The 23916-nt window shown below is 38.9% G+C and overlaps 1 protein-coding gene across 1 annotated transcript in view; it reads left to right on the forward strand.

The window, feature by feature from the left end:
* ptprfa (protein tyrosine phosphatase receptor type Fa) overlaps positions 1-23916 on the forward strand; it is a 241253-nt gene that overhangs the window by 151157 nt on the left and 66180 nt on the right. The window contains 3 exon segments of the mRNA XM_036571461.1: positions 13680-13706; positions 17730-17847; positions 19881-20462. Of these exon segments, the coding sequence (XP_036427354.1) occupies positions 13680-13706; positions 17730-17847; positions 19881-20462 (727 nt within the window).

Below are 23916 nucleotides of genomic sequence, written 5' to 3' on the forward strand. Positions count from 1 at the left end.
TGCTCAAAAAAGGGTTCCTTTGTTTTACTGAGGTCAGGTACTGATGTTGGTTGATTCGATCTGGATGGCGCACCATCTCTCCATCACTCCGAAGAACACAGTTTTACTGCTCTGCTTTATACCCATCTAGTTGATACTTGGTGATACTTGGCATTGGTTATGGTGACCAATCTCATGTCTCGTGCGCATTTGCTCCAGGGCGTGCAACAATATTAGAGGTGCTTGACTGTGAATATCCACCTTATTTTTCACATGACTGCTGTATTTTGAAATTATGGCTGAAATATCTGGTTGGGGAACAAAAGTGTTGATCACTTGTTTTTTTCAGTTATTGTTTTGTCCCATTAAGTGTCTCTTAAGATGCTCTGGGACAATATGCAGTTTGCTGTTGTCAGTACGGCTGAGTGAGTGCTTGGCTTTGCTTTATGGGTTTATACCTATGCCCTAGAGTGTGAACAAAAGTAAAAAGTATAAATTAATGATGGTATGTTTGCAGTATGGTGTGTAGGCTATAAATACAATACTCTGACAAAAGCCTTTCTGTAACGCAGGTTCAGGTTTTTCTTGACAGATTGATTACAAACATCAGAACAAAACATTTAAGCATCCCATCCTTAAGTGCTGTGTTGCTGCAGCCCCAGAGTGATGTGATGGTGTAAATGTAGCATTTGAACCACAAGTGTGTCCCAGAGTTTGATCTCGTGTAGATCAACTAACTTAACTTTTCAGCTAAACTCAAGCATGCACAGCTCAAAAACTACTCTATAATGAAACTACTTGCTTAAAAACTCCTTCAAACATGGTGATTACTCTCATTCCCAGGGCTGAAAATGTAACATTTGTGAAGCAGTAAAAGCTACAATAACAATAAATCTGCATCACCATTAGACAATTTTTATTTTATATATTTCTTTATATATAAAGTATTTGATTAGTGAATAGTGCTTTTGCCATGTTGTCTTTTCGGCTATTTGCTTAAAGCATAGGTTAGTTAGATTCATGTCTTTTGAAGCAATAACAAGGAAAAGAGACTCTGTATCGCACATTGAGTCAGAAACGCACTGTTTTACTCATAATTTGTCACTTCTCATATCATCATTGTGATATCCACCAGCTTTATCAAATATTGCATTTCATGTCCATGTAGAGCAGCCCTAATAAGAGATGAAACATAAGAGAAAAAAGAGCATTATTTATAATAATTGATAATTGATAATGAGGTGATGAAAAAGAGGCGTTTCTGACCTTTGAGAGTCTAATTCCACTGAGAGTCTTGAGTGATGTGTCTGGGTTTATGTCTGGCTGCCTCTTTATTTCTTCCCTCTCTCTCTCTCTCTCTCTCTCTCTCTCTCTCTCTCTCTCTCTCTCTCGTTCTCTCTCCCCTTCCCCCCCGCCTCACCCCCCCTCCCTGAAAGGTCATGGGACTCCATCACCATGCCGTTTTTGTCTGTCCTGCCCTCCTCGTTTTGTTTTTCTTTCCCTCAGAAGCAGATAAAACTCTCACTCTGATTTCCTTCATCAGCCACATTCCTACCTTATCTCTGCATGCAAACGAGACTCCTGCTTCCACACACTGAGATGCTACACACACACACACACACACACACACACACACATACAGTTTCTCAGTGTCCCAGGACCTGGCGCCACACGCATGCACACACATACACATAGGCATACACACTCCTTTTGTCTTTCTGTGTGTCTCAGTGACACACATGTACACATATACACTCACTCTCACACACATCCACACACACACACACTCACTCTTCCACGCTTGCAGTGGGTTTTGTTTTGTTCTTCAGTGTATGGTCTTACTTTTGAGTCTGCATTCCACAACAGAGACACAGACACGACTACACACAAACTCTCTACACTTACCTCTACATCCTGTATCTCCCGACTTCACTCTATCTCTGCATCCTTCTCTCTCTCTCTGCTTTTCATGCTCACTCTCCACCACTCTCTATCTTTGCATCCTTCTCTCTCTCTTTCTCTTTCTCTCTGTATTTCTACATCCTCCTCTGCCTCTCTTTGTCTTCGTCTACCTCTTTCTCTACCTCTCCCTCTGTCTCTCTCTACCTCTAAATCCTTCTCTCTCTTTCTCTTTCTCTCTGTATTTCTACATCCTCCTCTGCCTCTCTCTTTGTCTTCATCTACCTCTTTCTCTACCTCTCCCTCTGTCTCTCTCTACCGCTCAAATCCTTCTCTCTCTCTTTCTCTTTCTCTCTGTATTTCTACAACCTCTCTACTTCTCATCTCTCTTTACTCCTGTCTCTCTGTCTCTCTACCTCTACATCCTCCTCTTTCTTTCTTTTTCTCCTCCATCTCTCTCTACTTCTCCATCTCTCTTTATTTCTCTCTCTCTCTCTCTTTCTCTCTCTACCTCTACCTCTACATCCTCCTCATCTTTCTTGGTCTAGCTTTATATCACTTCTGTATCCTCCTGTCTCTTTATCTCTCTTTCACTCTCTACCTCTACATCTTCCTCTCTTACTTCACTGTTTCTAGCCATCCAGCAATCATCTCTTTATAAGAAAATAAATAAACAAATTGGTACATAACTAGATAATGAACGAATGAATGAATGAATAAGAGACAGAGACGGTTGCTTTGCTGTAATGGACTCTGCTGAGCAAGGAAAAAGATAGATGGAGAGAGGGAAAGCGAGGGGTAGAGAGAGGAGAAGGATGGAGAGAGAGAGGGAGAAGAAAAAGGGGAGCAAGCGTGATATGGAGAAGAGCGAAAGAGGGAAAGTGTGGGAGAAAAAGGAAGAGAACATAAAAAGGGAGAGAGACAGATAAAGAAGAAAGAAAAAGACAGAGAGGGAAGGAGAGGAAGAGGGAGTTTTGGACAGGCCATGTCAACAGCACATCATGCTGTGGATGTGACAGATTGGATGTATTGTTGGTCTGTGTGTGTGTGTGTGTGTGTGTGTGTGTGTGTGTATTCTGTCTGTCTGGAAGGCTGCATTGTTTATGGCTGCTGCGTCCTTGTCTGACAGAAGTGGCTCTGCACTGGCTGCTGCTCCACAGGTACATTCACTTGAACCCATCTCTGTCACAAGCACTAAAAAGCAGAGTAAATGTGAGATTGGTCCAGGAGCAAAAGCTGCATTTCATCACACACACGCCTGTTGTAAAGACCCTCAGACAGTCATTCACTCCAGCATGGGCAATCTCCTCTTAACTGCCTGCTATTTTTCTTGCTCAGTCTAATGAATGAAGACCGAATGGGATGATAGCATTTCTCTCTCTCTGTCTCTCCTTCTGTCTCTTTCTCTCTGAGTTTATAAGGACTGATGAGTGTAGTTTTGGTTTCAGAAGTGAGGGGGTCTCTATAAGATTGCAGTCTGAAAGTTTACAACAAGTTAACAGAAATAAGTTAGCTAGTTTGTTTTTTGTTTTATGTTATTGTTGATATGATTTCATGGAGGATTAATATTCCTAAAATTGGTCATAATTTCATTCTTTTACAATGTTAAGAAAATATAGTAATGTTAGAAAAGTATTTTTATTATTCTTTTTAATCTCACGCTAGTCTTAAAGAGTTGATAAGGTGATCATTTGAAACCATAACATGAAACTGTTATTGTCTTCAGGCACCATAAACTGAAAGAGCCTATTAAAAAACAAATCTGGTGTTGTACCATATCTAATGCTAGGCTGTGAAGTGTAAAATATATTGATAGGCTGTGATCACCAGTAGCCTGTATAAGAAAATAACAAAATCTTCCGTAAGAGAATTATTTAAAAAAAATATTTACTACTTTGTCTTTAGATCAGTTTTTTCTTCTAAAGTCTTTGGTGACTCTAGCTGGATTATGAGTTTTAGAGTATTATGTGAGAGAAAGAATAGAGTTAGAGTTTATAAGAAAAGCTAAGTGTAAGTGCTGAATAGTTGGAGCACTATACTTACTGGGATGTACTCAGTTTATATTAAGAGGTGATTAGTCAGAGCATTCGGGCATGACGTAGTTTTTTAAAAAGGACCTAAAGTTTGGATTAATAGATTCAAGATGAATACAAATGAGGAAGTGCAGACATTAGAACAAAAAAATATATATATTTATTAAACTAGCTTACTGGAATCTCTTTTGCCACTAGTTTTAAGAAATACTACTACATTATACATATAGCATATATAATGAGATTGCTTTCTGAGACCAAATCTAGCATTAAATCATAAACAGCGCAGAAGAGCATTGCATGGTCACCTTGTCCAATGCCAGGTGTTGACAAGAGGGGTAAAAAAGTCCCCAGCATTGACATGTGAAGCAGTGGAATTGTGTTCTCTTAAGTGATGTTTAGTGTTTGGTTACAGTGTTGGGCAGGTGAGGTGAGTGTTTGGTTATAGCGTTGGGTGCAGGTGAGGTCAGTGATTATATAATTGGACAGGTGAGGTGAGTGTTTGATTGTAGATTTGGGGTAGGTGAGTGTTTGGGTATAGAGTTGGGCAGGGGAGGTGAGGGTTTGATTGTACATTTGGGGTAGGTGAGGTGAGTGTTTGTACATTTGGGGCAGCTGAGGTGAGTGTAGATTTAGGTTAGGTGAGGTGAGCGTTGGGTGATAGAGTTGGGGCAGGTAAGGTGAGTGGTTGTAGATTTGGGGTAGGTGAGGTGAGTGGTTTTACATTTGGGGTAGGTCAGGGGAGTGTTTGGTTGTAGATTTGAGGTAGGTGAGGTGAGTGGTTGTAGATTTGGGGTAGGTGAGGTGAGTGTTAGGTGATAGAGTTGGGGCAGGTGAGGTGAGTGTAGATTTGGGGTAGGTGAGGTGAGTGTTAGGTGATAGAGTTGGGGCAGGTGAGGTGAGTGTTTGGTTATAGAGTTGGGCAGGTGAGGTGAGTGTTTGGTTGTAGATTTGGGGTAGGTGAGGTGAGTGTTAGGTGATAGAGTTGGGGCAGGTGAGGTGAGTGTTTGGTTATAGAGTTGGGCAGGTGAGGTGAGTGTTTGGTTGTAGATTTGGGGTAGGTGAGGTGAGTGTTACATGATAGAGTTGGGGCAGGTGAGGTGAGTGTTTGGTTATAGTGTTGAGCAGGTGAGGTGAGTGTTTGGTTGTAGATTTGGGGTAGGTGAGGTGAGTGTTTGGTTATAGAGTTGAGCAGGTGAGGTGAGTGTTTGGTTGTAGATTTGGGGTAGGTGAGGTGAGTTTCCAGCAGATGAGGAGCCGTTTTGTCTGATTGTGTTTGTGAGGAACTGAGTGATGCTGTCAGAATGGAGGGTTATGGAGGGTGGGAAATTGGTATTGTCTTTGGTAGTGAGTGCTAGAGGCTTTTGTTTTTGTATCTGAGGGGCCTGTTGAACCTGTGTGCATGTATGTGGGAGAGAGTGAGGGTCTCTGAAGCATGTCTGATCTGATAAGAGATGTAGAGATGTTGTCAGATGCTGATGTGCATCTCCCCCAGCAGGGGAGAGGGTGTGTTTTCTGACCGGGTCACTAAGCGAGAGAGAAACAGAGAGAGAGAGAGGGAGAGAGAGAGAGAATGAGAGAAACACAGAGGGTCTTAGTGTAGGAGGAGAGCGATCTGCTGAAAACACAAACCTCGGCACCCACAGCCCACATGGTGCATTGAATATAAAACAGAGACTCTGACCAAGGTTCTGTCAGGGGTGTGTGTGTGTGTGTGTGTGTGTGTGTGTGCCTGTGTCCAAGGCTTTTTTCACAGATTAAAATCCATATATAACCTAAACAGGTTGAGATTACATATTGCAGTGATCACTAGCTCTCCTCTAGGCTTTGTTCCAATTTGAATCTAACAAGGGCTGACTGACCGATATATTGTTTGCTTATAAAATTGGCTTTATCAGCACGGACAGCACTTTTAATTCTCATTAAGTCTCATTAAATGTTATTTTACAATAACCAGCCAGCATAATGTCAGGTGCTAGGATGAATATATTTGAGAATAGGGTTCAGATGACAATTGACATGATATTTTCACTTTTGAGGCTTGGTTTCTCTGTGTATATCTCCGTCATGCTTTTAGGGAATGTTTCCAGCGCAGTCTCCTTCAGTGACATTCATTAGTGGGCCGCACCCACATTTCTGAACAGGCTGCTTTAGAAGAATGAAATTGAGTTGAACTAATTTATACAGAGATCAGTGATCTCCAATCACATCTTTTTTGATGGACTGTGATGAAATTTCTCTGCGAAATTGATTACAGCATGATTTTGTGATCACTGCACCTTTAAAAAGCTGGCTTTACACTGTGAAACCTTACTGCAACTTTATTTTCTTGAAACCTACTTGAAACTAAATTGCACTTGATTCGCATAATGTAAAGCATGCTGAACTCAGCTGCAACAGTTGCAAGTGTCCCTACTTCATGAAAGAAGTTTCAGCAGCCAGTCAAAACAGCAATAAGGCATCATGTGACCATGCTGAGTGACATACTTTTAAACCATTTATTTCACTTGATCACTGGATAGGAAAGTAAAACAGAAAATGGTTTATATAACTGATGTAAAGAAGACAACAAAGCTAACATTTCTGTAACCAGCTGCGGTAACTAGCCAGCTAACGTTAACAGCTGTTTAAACGGCAGCTTTATTCTTCTTTGTTAGCCTGCAGTTATTGTAATTTGCGTTGCTAAATTCATCTTCTCCTCTTCATTAGCCACTAATTTCACATAGAGCTTCATTTGGGATCCAAAGGATGAAAGTTATTACAGAAGAGGAGACTGAGACGCGGTCTTTGATTAACTTGTTGTGCTTCTAGGACAGGGTGAGACATCAAGTAGGCTATAGCTGTAAGGACTAATTAAACATTAATTTTCAAAGGCTGAACATAAAGATAACAGATAAAAAACACAAAAATATTGGAAAGAACCATAGATATCGAAATGACAGGCATATAGATATAGATAAAAAAAGATGACTTTAGTGAGAAAGAAACAAGTGTACCAAAATATTTGAGCTGCGACTTTGGCTGTCTAATGGAGCAGCTGAACGTGTTATGTGCACTTTGTTTTTTTAATTGCTTTGTGTGACTTTCAAGCAGCATGGAAATAATGTTGCAGGCAACTTACAACATGAAAGTTTCACCATGTAAAGCCACTCTAAGGGTTAATCAAACAAAACTACATGCTCCCACTCTCTCTTTCTCCCTCTCTCTCTCTCTCTCTCTCTCTCCTCTCTCTCTCTCTCTCTCTCTCTCTCTCTCTCTCTCTCTCTCTCTCTCTCTTTCTCTCTGTCCCTGAAAGAGGAGAAGGCAGTAATTTTGCTGTAACACTGATGGCTCCTCACAATAACAAAAGAGTGTATTGAGTGATGGCGTGAATACCGCACATTCTTCCATGACAGAGGAGACAATGCCCAACCCCCCCCCTTTTTTTTTTGATGTGCTTTGGCAAATATGTCAAAAATGATGAAATACGATGACGCTATTTGTGTAGTTAAATTGTCATATCACTCTACAAGTGTTTAGACTCACTGTTTTTCTGAGTATTTCCCTCCAGTTTATAGGGCTATAAGCCTCTATTAGCCAGACAGCTGCACCCCCCACCACTTCCCCACCCCCCACACACACACACCTATCTCCTCAAATTTTCTTCATCGGTGACATCCTGATATTTCATTAAACCACTACAATCTGTTTCTTTGCTATTTGATGAATTCAGTAGTGACCAAACAGAAAATGTCCCAGCTTGTTCTGTTTAATTCAGTTTTATTTGTGTTATTTGTGTCTCACACTCAACTTAACCTGTGTTGTTTACTTCACAGTACTGAATTGAGAGAGCTTTTAAATGAACATCAATGCCCTTAAAATACCTCACATAGAGCAGTGCAGCTGGCTGCTTTAGAATTCTAAGTTGACCTGACTTTAATTTGTGCAGTGTTGATTTCTAAGGGTTAAGAACAAACTCTACATCAGAGCTAAAGCAGATATCACAGAGAAATTCCAGCAAAAATTTCAGCAAGGCCTCTTTTGTGATCCGAGCTGGGGCGGTGCCAGAAATGTTGTTACAGAGGTGCTATAGGGGTGCTGAAACATTTGAAAGGGGTGTTCCAGTTGCAGTTTTTTAACACGGAGTGGTAATTTGTCACACCTACAGTCAAAGTTCATACTGGAATCTGTGTTGAGAAGATTAATTTATTTGAGGTTTCCTTATTTGAGTGCTCATCTAATTACAGGGTACATTCTGTAATCATTTGAGAACTGAGGACACCAATTGTTGTAGCTGTGAAAATGGAATTTTTCCCCTTTTTGCTTGAAATAACACTTCAGCTGTTAAGTAGTCTGGGGTCTCTGTTGTCATGTACTGTGCTTCATAATGCACCACGTTTTCAATGAGAGACTTGACTGTAGGCAGGCCTGCACTCTCCTGCTATGAAACCATGCTGTTGTAGCATGTGTAGAATGGGGCTTGGCATTGTTTCTAGATATGGCAACCAACTGTGTTTACTGACATATATATATATATATATATATATATATATATATATTTATATATATTATATTATATGCTCTTTATACACAAAAATTCTCTAAATCTTTTAATTATGTTATGGACTGTACATGGTGAAATCCCCCATATTCCTTGCAGTCATGCACTGAAAAATGTTGCTCTTAAACTGTTGGACTATCTGCTCACCTAATTGTTCACAAAGTGGTGACTCAGCCTTTTGTAAATTCGCCTTTTATACTCAATCATAATAGCATTATGTGTTACTTATTCACTTGTTTACCTGTGAAAAGTTTCAAAACAGTATTTTGGTCATTCCAGAAACTTCCCAATCTTGACCTTTGTCGTGTTGCAGTGACCCTTGCTGCTGTAAGTGTACAGGTTATGGCTATATGAGCACACTTGTGGAGTCTGAACCAGTACTGTAACTGATGAAGAAAGCTGACATGAAGTGACAGCATTCTGCTTACCTTTGCTGTTTAGTTCTGAACCATGTTGTCTTTTGGGAGGAATGAGAAAGAGGTCCATGTTTAAACTGCCAGCCAGAAATAATTATGACAATCTTAGCATAATGTGTTTTTTAGTGGCTGACTGTAGATCAGCATTTTAGGTTGTCAGTTAATGTTTTGACTAGACTAAAACAACCGACTGATCTTATGTCAGCAATCTGTTGTATATTCTCAGGGAATGTTTTTACTGAACCTGAATCTTTTCAGTGTGATTTTACAGGGATTTAATCACAGTCACTCCGTGCATTACTCTGAGTGCATTACAGAGCCAACAGCTGTCACATTTATCAGCCTTATCTCAGAATTTGTGACAGAAAAATTGCGAATACTGAATGCTCCTTTCTTTGGCGAGTGAATGCATTCTTCCCTCGACTCCTGAAAGTGATAGTTAAAAACAGTGAAAAATTCTGACAGTTCACCCCCTTTACCCCAAATCTAGTCAATCAGCCAATGTTGTATGAAGTTTGCTTCTTTAGTATGGATTTGGAACCATGAGGCTGATTTCGCAAAATTATTGAAGCTCAGATTACCACAGATTAACATAGTGCAAACTGCATGCCTTAAACAGCACACACTTGTGTCCAACTGAGTTCTTAAAAAATCTAAAATAGACATGATACCTTACATTGTATAACCTAATTTCATCCATACTTTTGTCTGTTTTTATAGAAACCACAAAAGCAGGTCTATTTGAGATTACTTAACAACTTGACATGGTTTAAGGCAAGCCTGTCATGATTTATGCAGGCAGTTTGCACCATGCTAATTGGTGGGGTATAAGCCTTCATTACGTAATAGCTACTTTAGCCTCATGGCTCTAAAACAAAACAAACATGGTCAGCTACATATGGACTAAGGAGGAAAATGGTGTAAATTTTATTTTGTAGCCAAACAATTCCTTTAATAAAAGAAGCAGGTTGGGACTCCAGCGTAACTGGATTGTCTCAGTATTGCTACTCTTCTCCCTGCTGTGTGTGTGTGTGTGCGTGCTTGTGTGTGATTCAAAGTTTTTCCGTTTGTCTTCATAGAAAGCTGATCTGTAGATGCTGTTGAAGAAACTACATACATTTATTTGATGTTCATTATTTAAACAGTTACTTTACACAAAAATGTTGTTTCTAAAAATTTGGAGGTCCCAAGCGATATCATAGTTTGGTGTCCCCCCCGCCAACCCCATTCCAGTCCTATTGTATTGTATGCAAAAATGTAAAAGGATTTATACTTTATTGTTTTTAATCAGGAGAAAATTAAAATAAAAACAATCGGGAAATAGAATCTTTAACTTTGTACCTTGCCTACGTAAATAAAATAAATAAATGATAAATTTGATAACTTATAGCAACAAATTCCACTAACGTGCACGCACACACACCCACACACACACTGTTGTCCCTTAAAAGGGCCACGTCAAGAGGAACAAATTTTTTCTGTCTTTTTTTGAAATGTAAGACTTGAAGTAGTATGTAAACATTGTTAACGTTTTAAAACATACTGTTCATTCAGCCTACAGCAGTTTAGCTCAACTCATTCATGCTCCGGTGATAAAGAGTGCTTCAGTCTGGACTACTTTTTGAATGAAGCTCAATACATGGCAGCCAATGAGAACAGAGGTCATTTACATACATCAGTGTTAAAGACACAGTAACAAAAATAGCCTGTTTTATTGTAAGGGATAAATACAGGATGTGGGTACTTTTTCATTCATGAGTCAACATACATGCCCAGGTCTGCTGGGTCACATACAGGCCACTGTAGTATCTCAATCACATACAGCACACACAGACACAAACACAGTACGGGGACAGAAAGTATGAGTTCTGTATGAGTTTTTCAGATGATTTTGAAATGTTTATGTGTAGTATGTGATGAAATATGAAATGTGTGTATGTGTGTCACACATGGATCACCTGGGTCAGGAGTATGCTGCTGTAGCCTGCAGGGCATTTTAGTCACATACAGTAGACACACACACACACAGGTCACTGTAAGCCTCAGAGGTTTGGTGTAACACAGAATGCAGAAATGATTGACAGCTGCTTTAACACCAGAGACTAACAGGTTCAAAGTGGAGTTCATCTGTAGTTCACACACCATAACACCTCCCACACACACTCACGCACATGCCCTGGAGTGTGGTGTTGGCTGTAGTGTGGCTGGAGGTGAATGTATAGATGTGTGTGTAATTTATTGTCAAATTACACACTCTAACAATACAAACTCTCTCTTTCTCTCTCGCTCTCTGTCCATCTTTTTCTATTGTCTTCTCTCACTCCTTTCTCTCTCGGTCTCTCTCCTTTGCATTCTTGTCACTCACTCTTTTTTATCTTTCTATCTTTCTGTCAATTTTTTATCTTTCTATCTTCTATCTTTCTCTTTCTCTCTTGTTCTCCATCTGTCCTCCTTCTCCCCTTTCTCTCACTCTCTCTTTCCTTTCTTTTTATCTCCTTTCTCTCTTTATCTTTCTCTGTCTTTCTCTACTCTCTGTCATGTAGTCGCTCCCTCTCTCTCTCTCTCTCTGTCACCCATCACTCAATCTCTCTTTATCTTTCTCTAACTGTCTTTCTGTACTCTCTCTCTACCTTTCTATCTCTACTTTTTCTCTCTCTTTCTTTCTCTATCTATCTTTCTGTACTTTGTCCATCTCTCTCTGTTTTATGATTAACGTATTTTACAGAGCTGCAGACTTTTTGTCTTTTATTAGCTGTAGTGAGGTTGTGGTGTAGAATATAAATGAATAAAAATGCCTCCTTTAACCTGATCAGTCCTTTGGGTGGCAGCAGTGGCTTGTAAAGCTTTTAGCTTATCTGGGGGTGAATAACCATCAGCCATGGTTACTATGTTTACGGGAGGAATAAAACCCTTATTTCATTAAAACCCTAATACTTTAAGGTTATTTTACCATCATGAACATGGACATGCAAATGTCCCAACTACTCTGAGGGCAGATTTGAAGGAGTTAAAGGAGAAAGAGACATTGACTCTGGTTGGATCACCCACCATACATTAGGGAAGATAGGGTTAACTCTTTTTCACTGTAGCGATAAAATGCTATTCCTTGCCTTTTTTGAATGCAGATGGAATATATTTTGATAAAACTGTGTATGATGTATAAAATCAACTAGCTTTTCATCGTTGTAGGTGGGCAAGCAAGTCAATGTTTCTAAAAGGGTTTTCATTGTGTTTAAATGCTTGTAGCAGTAGGACACATTTTATTATAGTGACATTTTTAATATACATATATATATATATATATATATATATATATATAATATATATATATATATATATAGAAACAAAAGCTGCAGTTGTTCAGTCTATCTTATCCTGGCATGACTGTCTTTGTGAAGAGGTGTGAATTGTTTTCACAGTGTGAAGTTCTCACTTCTCTACTATAACATCAAAATCTCAATGTGAAAGAAAGCAATTGGCAAATCGCAAGAGCTGCACTTGTTAAGACAAATTTGAACAATGCAGCATGTAATTAAATATACAGCATCATTCACATTTGTCTTAACAAGTTTTAAGTTGTACACAGAGTTCACGAACTGTCAGACTACATAAAGCATTAAAGTCTAAAGCCCAGAAAAATCAATGAGATGGCCAAAAAAAAAAACCTGGAGCATTTGCATTCCATTTGCAGTACTCGTTAGAAAAAAATGCAAATCCTCCAGCCCTACTCCCAGCTCAACACATTTCACTCACAAAACATTTCATATACAGACAGCCAGTAGTGTCCTAGTTAGACTAATAACAGTTAATAACAGAGTTACGAAAAATATAACATTTTGATTATGTTTACCAAATAAAATTGTTTACCATTTCACTGGCAGAATGGCCACTAGGGGGCCTGCAGAAAGAGGTTAGAGGAGACAGGGAAGCAGGCTTAGCTTAAAAAGAGATGTTTGATAGTGTGTGTGTATGTAGAGGAGAAGTAAAATGTATTACCGAAGCTGAAGCTGAATAAGCAGTAAAGCTCCAACCTCTGAAGGTGAAACTTAATCTCAACACACTGACAGACACATTACAGCAGAGCAGCAGAGGTAAATCACTCACACACAGGCACACATACACACACGTACACACTACAGGGAGTTAGCCAGCAGGTTAGAGTGAAATCGTCACTGGGGTGTGTGTCTGCTTCGAATGAAGAGGTTGTATATCATAATACCTTTAGTGTGACAGTTACTCAAGCAATAGAAGCAAAACTACAACTACAAAGCCCAGCTGTCCCTGTCTAAAATCACATGCTGGCCCAGAAGCATGGGCTTATGGGATTTGTAGTGTTTTATTGGTACATCAATCACCCAAGCAACACAAGACAGAATGTAATCTCTCTCCAGTCTGAAACTAAAAGGGGATTTTGGGCCGTTTTTGCAAGACCCTATCTGTCTTTGTTTGCAAGTTTGTTGTTCATGGCTGAACAGTGGATTTTCCAAGCTTAGAGTGATGGTTTGGCCATAAAAAAAATATATTTTTTTTCCTCTTTCCACAAATATAGTCGGTCAACCAAGACATTTTTGGTGTCTGAAGTTTGCTTCTTATGTTTTCACTGGATATACAAGGCTAACAAGTAATGGAAGCTTATACCCCACCAGTTAGCATTGTGCAGCTCCTCCTTTGCACCATGAGTGACTGTCTCTTGTCTGTTCATCTTTCTTTTTAAAAAAGGCAAAAAAAGTTCAGAATGTAACTTTATTTTGTTCTTGAATTATGTCATTGACTTGTTTTCTTGATCTGTGTGTGTGTGTATGTGTGTGTCAGTGGGTTGCAGAAGACTCCACGGACCATGTGAGTAGCTGAAGTGTGTGCTGGGTGACTTTGGGCTTGCGATTCAGCTCTCATCATGTGTGTGTCTAATTGGTTTCAGTTTTTTGGGAACTAACAACATCAGCATCAGCCCCCACTAATTTAGAGGATTGAATTTAGTGGGTAAAATCTCACTTTTTATGAATAAAAGCCCCAGAAATTGTAGCTCAATTTGCCTGAATGTAGTTTTGAAAATTCATTTTCAACAAAGAAATGACAATAAACGTCAAGAGTTCAGAATCATCTCGCTTTTAGCCATTACAGAGCTCCCCCCTGCTGAAGTGTCCATCGAAAAGTTGAACCATATTCACACACACACACACACATGCAGAGACACAGACGTGTTGTATCAGAGCCGCCAGACAGTGTGTCTAGGTATTTCAATGACATTATAGTCCTGAAAATGAATAATTTAATATGAAGTATGGTGTGTATTATGGTCAGAATCTATCTGTTCCCTAAGAGTTCTGGGGTCTGGATGTGTGAGTTGTTTCCCTAGCTATGTGCGCATGTAGGTGTAAAGCTGCGGAAATATAAACATCAGTGTCACTGCAGTGCTACAACAAATAGTAGCAGTTCACTTCACCAGTGCACTGTTGGTGTGAATGTTAGAAGTTACATTATTGCCAAAACAAGTAATACAAGGATAAATATAAAAAAAAACAGTGAAAGTAGAAATAGATCAATCAAAAAATAATTTCAAGATATTAGTTATAAACAAAGAAAGAAAAAATTAAAAAAATAGTTTATGTGTCGTGTTAGGTTGGGACGTGATGCCACTGTGTAATATAGACCCTGCCTCCCTGAGAGAAAGAGAATAAGAGAGAGTAGAGGGAGGGATTGTGTTGTTTTATTGTTCTTCTGCTCTCCAACTTTACCCAAGGTTGCAGAGGAGCTCTCATGTGTTCATCCAGATTAGAGCTGTAATTACAGAGCTGAATTCCAACCCACTCATTTACTGCTTTATATTCCCTTTAGTCTCCCTCTCTCTATCTCTCTCCTCTCTCTCTCTCTCTCTCTCTCTCTGTGTCTGTCTCTCTCTCTATATAAATATCTCTCTCCCTCTATCTCTCTCTCTGTCTCTCTCTTTCTCTCTGTCTCACTCTCTCCTTCTCTGTCTCTCTTACTTTATTCATTTCCTACAGTCTTTCTTTATTTCTATCTATCCTTTCAAGCTCTAAATCTCTTTCTCTCTTGTCTCACACTCTTTACCTCCTTTCTCACTCTCTCTCGGTCACTTTTTCTCTTTTCTAGCTGTCTCTCTGTTACTTTCTTCTTCTATTTGTCTCTGTCCCTCCCACATTCTTTCTCTCTCTCCATCACTTGCCATCAGTCACCGTTTTTACCACTTTTTCTCTACCACTCTCTCTCCTCTGATAAGTCATCTTATCTGTCCTTTTTCTCCCTTTTTCTTTCTCTCATTTTCTTTCCATTTCTCTCTTTCCCCCTTACTTTTCTATGTTTGTCTTCTGTCATGAGTAGTCTTTCTTTCTCTCTGTCTCTCTCTCTCTGTCTCTCTCTCTCTCTCTCTCTCTCTCTCTCTCTCTCTCCCTCTCCCGCACTGTGATATGGAGATTAATGAGGCATGACTGTCATATCACTCCACACAGATTAAGATCTCTCTCTCTCTCTCTCTCTCTCCCTCTCACACACACACACACACACACACACAAACACACATACACACATTGATGGTGGCATGCTCATCTCTTTTTTAAAGTCTCCACCTCTCCATTCTCTCTATCTCTCCATCATCCTTTTCTTAATGCCACCATGCAAGATTAGAAAGGCTGAGTAAAAAAATGAGTGAAGACGAAGGACAGGAGGGAAGAAAACACAGCGGAGAGATCCCCTACTATTAGAATAATGAGGCATTTAATAAGAATTTAAAAGCTAGAGATAATTCATATTTCCCTCTCGTCGCCTCCCCTCGACCTCAGCATGGCACCAACTACTCAGGTTATAAAACTCAGCTCTAATTAGGAAAGGAAGGTAGTTCTACTTAAAGATGTGGAAAATTATTCTTGGGAGAGTCAGAAATGATTGATTATTAGGTTTTACATTAAATTAACTTCTGTAGCTTCCACCTGCAATGGGAACCCTTTGGCTAGTCTTCTAAGTAACTTTTTTAGTCGTCCATTTTTTAAAAATATGTATTTTTTTATTCTGTATCCGGTTAAAATGTGAAGGCACAAAACTAATATGAGCATAATTGTAAACTTTTTAAAAATAATTTTACAAAACAAAAATAGTTGCATGTGGTAGTAATGCTCTGACTGACTGTGGAAAAGAAATTTAGGTGTTTAGAATAGCCTGAAACCACCTTAAAATAAAAGTACCATAACTTAAAATAAAAATGAAATAATGATTCAAGCAGAAGTAGAAGAAGCCTAGCAAAAGCAATTTGAGGTACAAACTATCAGGTCTAGAAACTCCCAGATTGCTGAGTTCCTTAAAGGACTATAGAAGAACATCTTGATTTGTCCAGCATCATCCAGCTTTTGGATCCTTTTGGTCTAAAATAAAATGCTAAATCTCCAAAATTAGAGGAGCGAACAACAGCAAGGCAGTCCAGAAGCTGAACCAACACAGCAGAATGAAACTGTAAAGATTGCTAACTGATCTTTTTCCACCTAACTGTCTACTCTGCACAAAGCTTTAAATGAACAGTTCAGCCAAAAAAATCAATTTACATAGTTTTCCAGTTGCCCAAGATGTAGTTGATTGGCCATATTTATTGGACATATTTGGAGTCCACATTTTGCTTCTTTATTTTAAGACATCTCAGAAACCCCTTTTAATCTTCATCCAGATCTTCATTAAGGTCACACAGACTTGTCGATGTCCTGTAGGGCCCAAGCATGTCTTGGCTGATCGACTACATCTGGGGTAAGAGGAAAATTAAGTAAAGTTGTTTTTTCACCAAGATGTTCTAGAGAGGAGCTAACTGTGCTAATATTAACACAGCATTTCTTCTAATATTCAAATTACTCCTAAGGAAATGGGAAATGAGATGTATTGCTGTCAGAATCACAATCTGTGTACTTGTTTTGAGGCATCTGATGTTGCCCTCCTGCAGAGCAGCCAAACACTGCTACATTCGTAAACTTATCATCAGAAGTCTTCCGTTCTTCGTCTGCCAGCTATTTGTAACTGTTCCAGAAGGTTTTCTAGGTTCTAAAGCCCTCTCCTCTCTTAGACAACTGAAAAAGTTTGCTTATTTATGTTCTTTGGACAGTGTTTAACCTCTCAAGTGTTTGCATATGGACTAAATTACACATTAGTTTTGTTAAAGATACTGAATGATTTATAGCAGATTTTGAATAATTTATAATAGATACTGAATAATGAATAGTTGTTATCAAATAATACATTCTAAATAGTAACTGAATATCTTGCCTGAAGTTTAAGAGGTTAAATATAATCTAGCTCATTGGTTCACATATCTTTTCCAGTGGGCTCAACTTTGACCTCATCATTGTCTAGTGGGCAAAGGGCTTTTTTATAGGTAACTGATATTGTCTATAATCTGTAAGCTTGTCTAATATTGCTTGTTGAAGGTTTGTATTAATCTGATATGAGTAGGCCTGTTTATCAGGTGTTTTCAGACATAATCGTTGATTATGGCATTTTTATGAGGTTACATTGCTTATGTTATCATTTAACAGTTGACTAAGGCTACTATAACTAACTAGGCTAACTTAATGACTATTGTCTTGCTAATGCTAAAGCTTCTGAGCTGTAAAAGAAAAGTGTGTGTGTTTGGCTAGGTTACTTTGTAATGGGTTCCATAATTTATGTTAAATATTGAATTGTTGTTCATTTTTATTAAAATGTCATTTTTGACAAAACAAAATCCTTGCATGTGGACAATTGCAGATCACTGATGTAGAGGAATGTGGTGATTGATGAAGACCTTCTCAACCTCTGTCTCTCTCTCTCTCTCTCTCTCTCTCTCCCACTCACACATTCAGGCTCATCATTTTCTCTCCTGTTCTTCCTCAGGAGGCCTTCATCACAGGCCTGCAGGCGGAGACCTCCTACTCCATCACTGTAGCAGCATACACTACTAAAGGGGATGGAGCCCGCAGTAAAGCTAAAGTGGTGACCACAGCTGGAGCAGGTATGTGCTTGGATGTTAGGGTTCAGCCGGTAGGCAATTTTGCTTCCTATCAATCAATGTTCATGTGCTATGTGCTCATTTTTTTGGCCAAAATACAATTTACAATGTGTTTAGCAAATATAAAGATTCACTAAAATCAGATACTAAGTTTGGTGGAGGAGGAATAATTGTCTGTGGCTGTTTTTCAGGGTTTGGGCTAGGACCCTTAGTTCCAGTGAATTGTAATGTTTATGGTACAGCATACAAAGGCAATTAAATGTTTCCAGCTTTGTGGCAACAGGCTGAGGAAGGCCCTGTCTGTTACTGTACTCAAAGTGTGGTCCATGGGGCAACACCTTAATAATAACCATTGTTTTGGAATAGGATGTCCAACAAGCTCTTATAGATGTGATGATCAGGTGTCTATGTACTTGTGACCATATAGTATTGGTGTGATTTTCAGGTGTCCACAAACTTTTGGCCATATAATGTACATTTCCAAAGAAATTATTCTTTGGAACAGTATGAGATGTAAGACATTCAGTCGCACTTAAATTCTTCTGATCTAAATTAACCGGCTATAAATAAACTCCTAATCAGTCAACCACTATTGTGCTTCTCAATAATAAATATAAAGAACGTAAAACTTAGTGTATTTAGATGTTCAGTGTATTCACTGAGTTCTTAATTTTGTGCAGTAGTACTACTCTGACCCCACACTATATATGCACAACAAGACTGTTAACTTTGAAGGGTCTGCCTTGTCTAGTGGAAGTGCGTGTGTGTGTGTCCTAGCTAGTTTATGACTAAAAGGAGTGAAAAGTCATTTAGAGTTCATTCAGAGTTCACTGTTAAAAAGTGTCAGTGTTTTAAGAGTTATAAAGTGGAGCTGTTAGCACAGATATCACACAAACAGCAAAAACAGCAAAAAGCCACTAACCTTCACACAACCTCCCTCTGCACTCTGCACTCCTAATAACAGATATAGAAGGACACGGAATTCCTTTAATAGCAAACATATTGCCATTCATTGCCATAAAAGGTGCATTGCTACATGCATTACAGCACCAGTAGCCATTACCATGCTATATGCATTGCCACAATACTGTACTGTGCAACTCCATCAGATCTTCACATAAATCATTCATTCGGTCCAGTCGGAAAATCAATTGTTTTTGTTTTGCGCTTTTCACTACAGATGTTGTCATCTACAGTGAAAAAGCCCCTTGAAACAGCATGTGTTATTATGCATAAACACTCTAGTAAATGTGACTGATGCTGTTTTTCGCTCTTCTATATAAGGAATAATATTTATCTATATTGTTCATTTCATTCAAAACATACTGATGTATTAAACACAACTGAAACAATAACACAAATAAAATGGTTGTACAGCAGGCTGAAGGTTGAATTTGGTCTGTATTTTTGTCCATTTTTATGGATAACAGTGTTTGAATAAGCAAGTCTATTTGACAGTAGATAATAGCTCTGTTGGAGGCAAATGTGTGATAATTTACACTTGCAGTTCATTATAGTTAACATTGCTTATTAGCTACATTAACTTTGTAGCTCCTAAAACTCCTAAAACTACAGAGGCTGTTTGCTGGTTAACTACATTTGGGATGAGAGGAATATTGTCCCTTATATGTCTATGTATGCTAATCCTGTGCAATTTCATAGGTTTCAGATAGTTAGTAGGAAACTATGAATCTGTTTTTAAAAAAATCAAGAAATTGTAGCTATGTTCAGAATGATGAACAGATTCTATTGTATGTATATTAAAAAGCACAAATTATTATTATAACAAGTGATTCCAAACTTTTAAGGGGTAATATAAGTATACTTGGACAAAAGTAATTCTTTTTTTGATTCTGATTCTAATCTGATGAATCGTTTATCCTTTTCTCTCAGTTCTAGGCAAGCCTGCCATGACAGAGAGTTAGTTAATCAGAGTTTGATAATAAGGTTATCATATAGTTTAGTTATTTAATAAGTTAATAAGTATAGTTGGACAATAAAATATTTCTGATTTGTTTGTTTTTTTTCTCACTCAGTCCCAGGCAAGCCCACCATGATCATTAGCACCACTATAGGAAACACGGCTCTGATCCAGTGGCAGCCCCCTAAAGAGATAGTCGGGGAGCTGGTAGGTTACAGGCTGCAGTACAAACGTGAGGAGGATGAGTCCTTCACAGTCCGAGAATTCAAACGCGATGACGACCACTTCACCGTCACCGGCCTGCACAAGGGTGCCACCTACGTCTTCAAACTGAGCGCCAAGAACCGTGCCGGAAGTGGCGAGGAATGCACCAAAGAGGTCACAACCCCTGAGGACATTCCCGGCAGCTACCCGCAGAACCTGAATGTGGTGGGGCTGACCACCAGCTCCACCAAGCTGGCCTGGGACCCCCCGCCGCTTGCAGAGAGAAACGGCAAGATTATACGCTACATGGTGGTGTACAGAGACATAAATAGTCAACAGAATAACACCATTAGCACCACAAACACAAGCATGACCATAAATGGACTGCAGCCAGACACCACGTACGACATCAGGGTCAGGGCCTTTACTAGTAAAGGAGGTGGACCCCTCAGCCCCAGCATCCAGAGTAGGACCATGGCCACCTCTATGCCAGGTGAGAAACACACATACATATACATACTCACACAGACACATACACCCATACAGTACAGTGCAAAAGTTTCAGGGCTGGTTCACACATTACCTCTGTGTGGCATGAGCAACACGGAATGCCTTGATTTTCATTTCGACACTCATGTTAACAGGTGAGCGATTTCACACAGGTTACACAAGCAGAGAGGCAGAGTGTCCCATACGCAGCATGCAGTGCGGAATTTAGAGAATAGATGAGGACCCTTTTTTTTTTTACAAAATACACTGAATTAAGCCATGAAAGTCAGTGAAAATGAAACAGAAAACCGAACAAAAATAAAAAAAAGGAAAACTCTTTTCTTTAATTTCATTCATAAATGTTATCAAATGTAATACTGGTTAAACATTCCATGCTGCATACATATTTCCCTGTTGGGCTACCAGGCTTGGGAGCATTGCCCAATCAAAAGTCAGAATGCTGCTGAGGGTCAACAAATGTACCGTGCTCTTTTTAAAATTTACTTCAGCAGAGAGACTGATTTGAATGTTTGTTCATTTGGAAAAAGGATGACTGTATAACTTTCTTCCTCCATCGTCCAGCGGCACAAACAGCATATGTAAGAATGGTCAGCGTGTGTAAGCTATAGCAGTCACACCACTGCTGTGCTTACAGAGTGTAAAATTAGGGTAAATCAGGTGTGCTGGTGGTGGATTTGAACAAATTATGCAGTGGCTGGGGGGTTGAGATGAAGTCCAGTACCAAACCTTTGTTCCTTAGCTCACAATATCTTGTCTATTTTTTTAAAGGACAATTTTTGTGACTTTTTACTGTATTTATGTCTTATTGGTATTTATTGTAATGTTATATAGAGTTTTACTGGCAAAAACACACTTACTGTTCTGAAAAATAGTTTTGAACAATGTTTTTGAGTACCTAAGACTTTTGAACAGTGCTGTATGTACATACACACATGCAGATTCTGGAAAAGTTTTATTGAACATTTAAATGTTTGGAATAATTTGAAATCAAAAGTCCAGTGCAGCTTCACTAGTAGGAAGCTGTGAAAAATGCAAAAATGTTACATATGTCTAGAATGATGAACAGTACATGATTCTAAAATACCTTAGCAAGCTGTATAACATTGAGAATGAGGGAATATCTCAATTTACATTCAGAATTAACTTGTAATAAAATTAACATCTACAGAGAGTTTTAATAAAATTAATATCCAGAAGAAATAATACTTAAAACAAGCAAAAACATCAAACAAAGTAGTGAAACAATTTGGTACAGAATAACATAGATTTAAAGTAATGGGCAGTGACTTTTTCCGGCAAAATTTTAAGAGAAGTAATTAGTAACCTGAATTTTTTGTTTGTTTGTTTTTTTTGAGTAATGACCCCAACACTGGAGCTGTCTCTGCTAACATTAATGCTAGCATTATGTACAGTCTGCTGAGCCTGCGCAGCACTCTGTTCTGACTGAAAAAAACTAAATTAACCCTGTGTGTGACGCGACAAACATTTTGCTTTCCTCCCTCTTTTGCGTTTCTTTGGTACACTTGAATAACTTTACTAGATTTTTCCTCACAACTGCCAGAAAATCACAACAAAGGACCTCTGCTGTAATGTAATCTCTTTTCAGAGAAGGAATAATAATAATATGTGATGTATTACTTTTTTTAGTAACTACACCAACACTGGTGGTCAGTGACTGAGGAGTGTGCGCGCATGGGCACACATACACACACATACACAGTATTCATATAGAGCAGATGGTTGTGGAAAGCAGCAGATGTATGGCTTGTGGATGCTGGTGGTAACTGTATCGCAGTGACAGGACAGGCACAGCTTGGACTTGGACAACTTGGACACACACACACAAACACACACTCCTATTAGACTATCTATGGTATATCTGGCACAGTTGCATTGCAGCTCTTTGGTTACAGTGCAGTTTGTTTATAAGTAAACACACATAGACAGTTTACTTTGATTTATTTATTCCTCGCATATAAATTGCAGAACACATGTTTGCATTTTCATTAGAGGCCTCATGATACAGGCCTCTACCCTTATTAGTAATTAATAATTCATCCTGTCAGAATGCTATCCATTATGTATTCTGAGGTGCACTGAGTCATTTCAGTCTGCAATTTAGCTTTTTTTTATTTCATTTTCAAATATTCATTGAAGAGTAGGAATATGTGTAGCAAAATACAAAATTACAGGAAATCACTTCATTCCTGCCTAGAAGAAAAAAGAATACTATAAGACAACTATATATTCTAAGGCCCAACCCCAGTTATAAGGGGTAGTGGTTGAAATCTTGCCCTACGAAATGGGACAACCCTCAAAAAAAAAAAAACCTTACCTCATTAACAGGCTACTAGCGGTGCTCTGTAGGTGACCCGGCCCGTCTTCAGTGATAGCAGAGAAGGGCAAAGTTCAGCAACCTCGCCGTTGGGCTTTAGTTACATTTAGGGCATCATATGCTTTTAAAGAGGGGGTATGAGATAATTATTTATTATCGCCCACCGCAGTTCTTTGGTTCACCAGCTTCTTGTTCAAATTTTCCCATTCCACCTTAAATGATGCAGCAGTTACATTCTGGCGCTTCAGGCATCAATACTGCTGGACTATTTAAGGTGGAAGGGAAAGTTAGCTAGCTAGCTACCGTGACATTAGCATGCTATTAGCGATTTTATGCTTGTTATGAAGATGGTTATCGTAACTTTTTACCAGAGAAAATACTTACATTTGTGAGTTTCTTTGGTAGCTCGCACAGCCATCTTGCCAGTTTTTCTTTTTTTCTCATAACACTCCGGTTGGAGTGTGCCTCTGAAAAACCTCCGTTTGGAGGGCCATGTAGCGCTAACCCTTCGCCCTACCCCTCTATCTCAATAAAAATTGGGACAGCCTAACCCTAGACGTGAACGCGCAAAACAGAGGGCAAAGTGGTAGGGGCAAGGGCTGAAATGGGATTGGGTTTTGGAAACAAAGGAAAAAGAGAGCATTAATGGGGTCAGACATCTGCACATTTCAGTTCCAACCTTCATTTTTATGAAGTTTTACAGTATTTATTTAGCATGTTGCATTCCTAAACATTTTATGATTAATGCTACCTGGTTATAAAAAATCAAGATTCAGTAAAAATTCAGTATTCAAATACTTGCACCTGGAACGGTTAACAGAGTACTCAAGCACTCGTATTCACAATTGCACAGTTGTTATATTTGTATGGTGAAATACATCTTGTTCAGCGTGTCTTTAAGGCTACACTTCTCTGGGGACCTCTCTGGTGTATAGCAGAACAGAACAAAAATATGCAGCCTAATAAACACATATACACATGTATAATGGGGTCAGTGTGTGGAGGTGTGAGCATGTTAACCTGGTTTAGGTATATATATGATGTAGTGAATATCACAATGTATCACAATGTAGTGGGGTGTTAGTGAATGGTAAAGGGTGTT

This window comes from Colossoma macropomum, unplaced genomic scaffold (assembly GCF_904425465.1).
Source record: "Colossoma macropomum unplaced genomic scaffold, Colossoma_macropomum, whole genome shotgun sequence".
Lineage (NCBI taxonomy): Eukaryota > Metazoa > Chordata > Actinopteri > Characiformes > Serrasalmidae > Colossoma > Colossoma macropomum.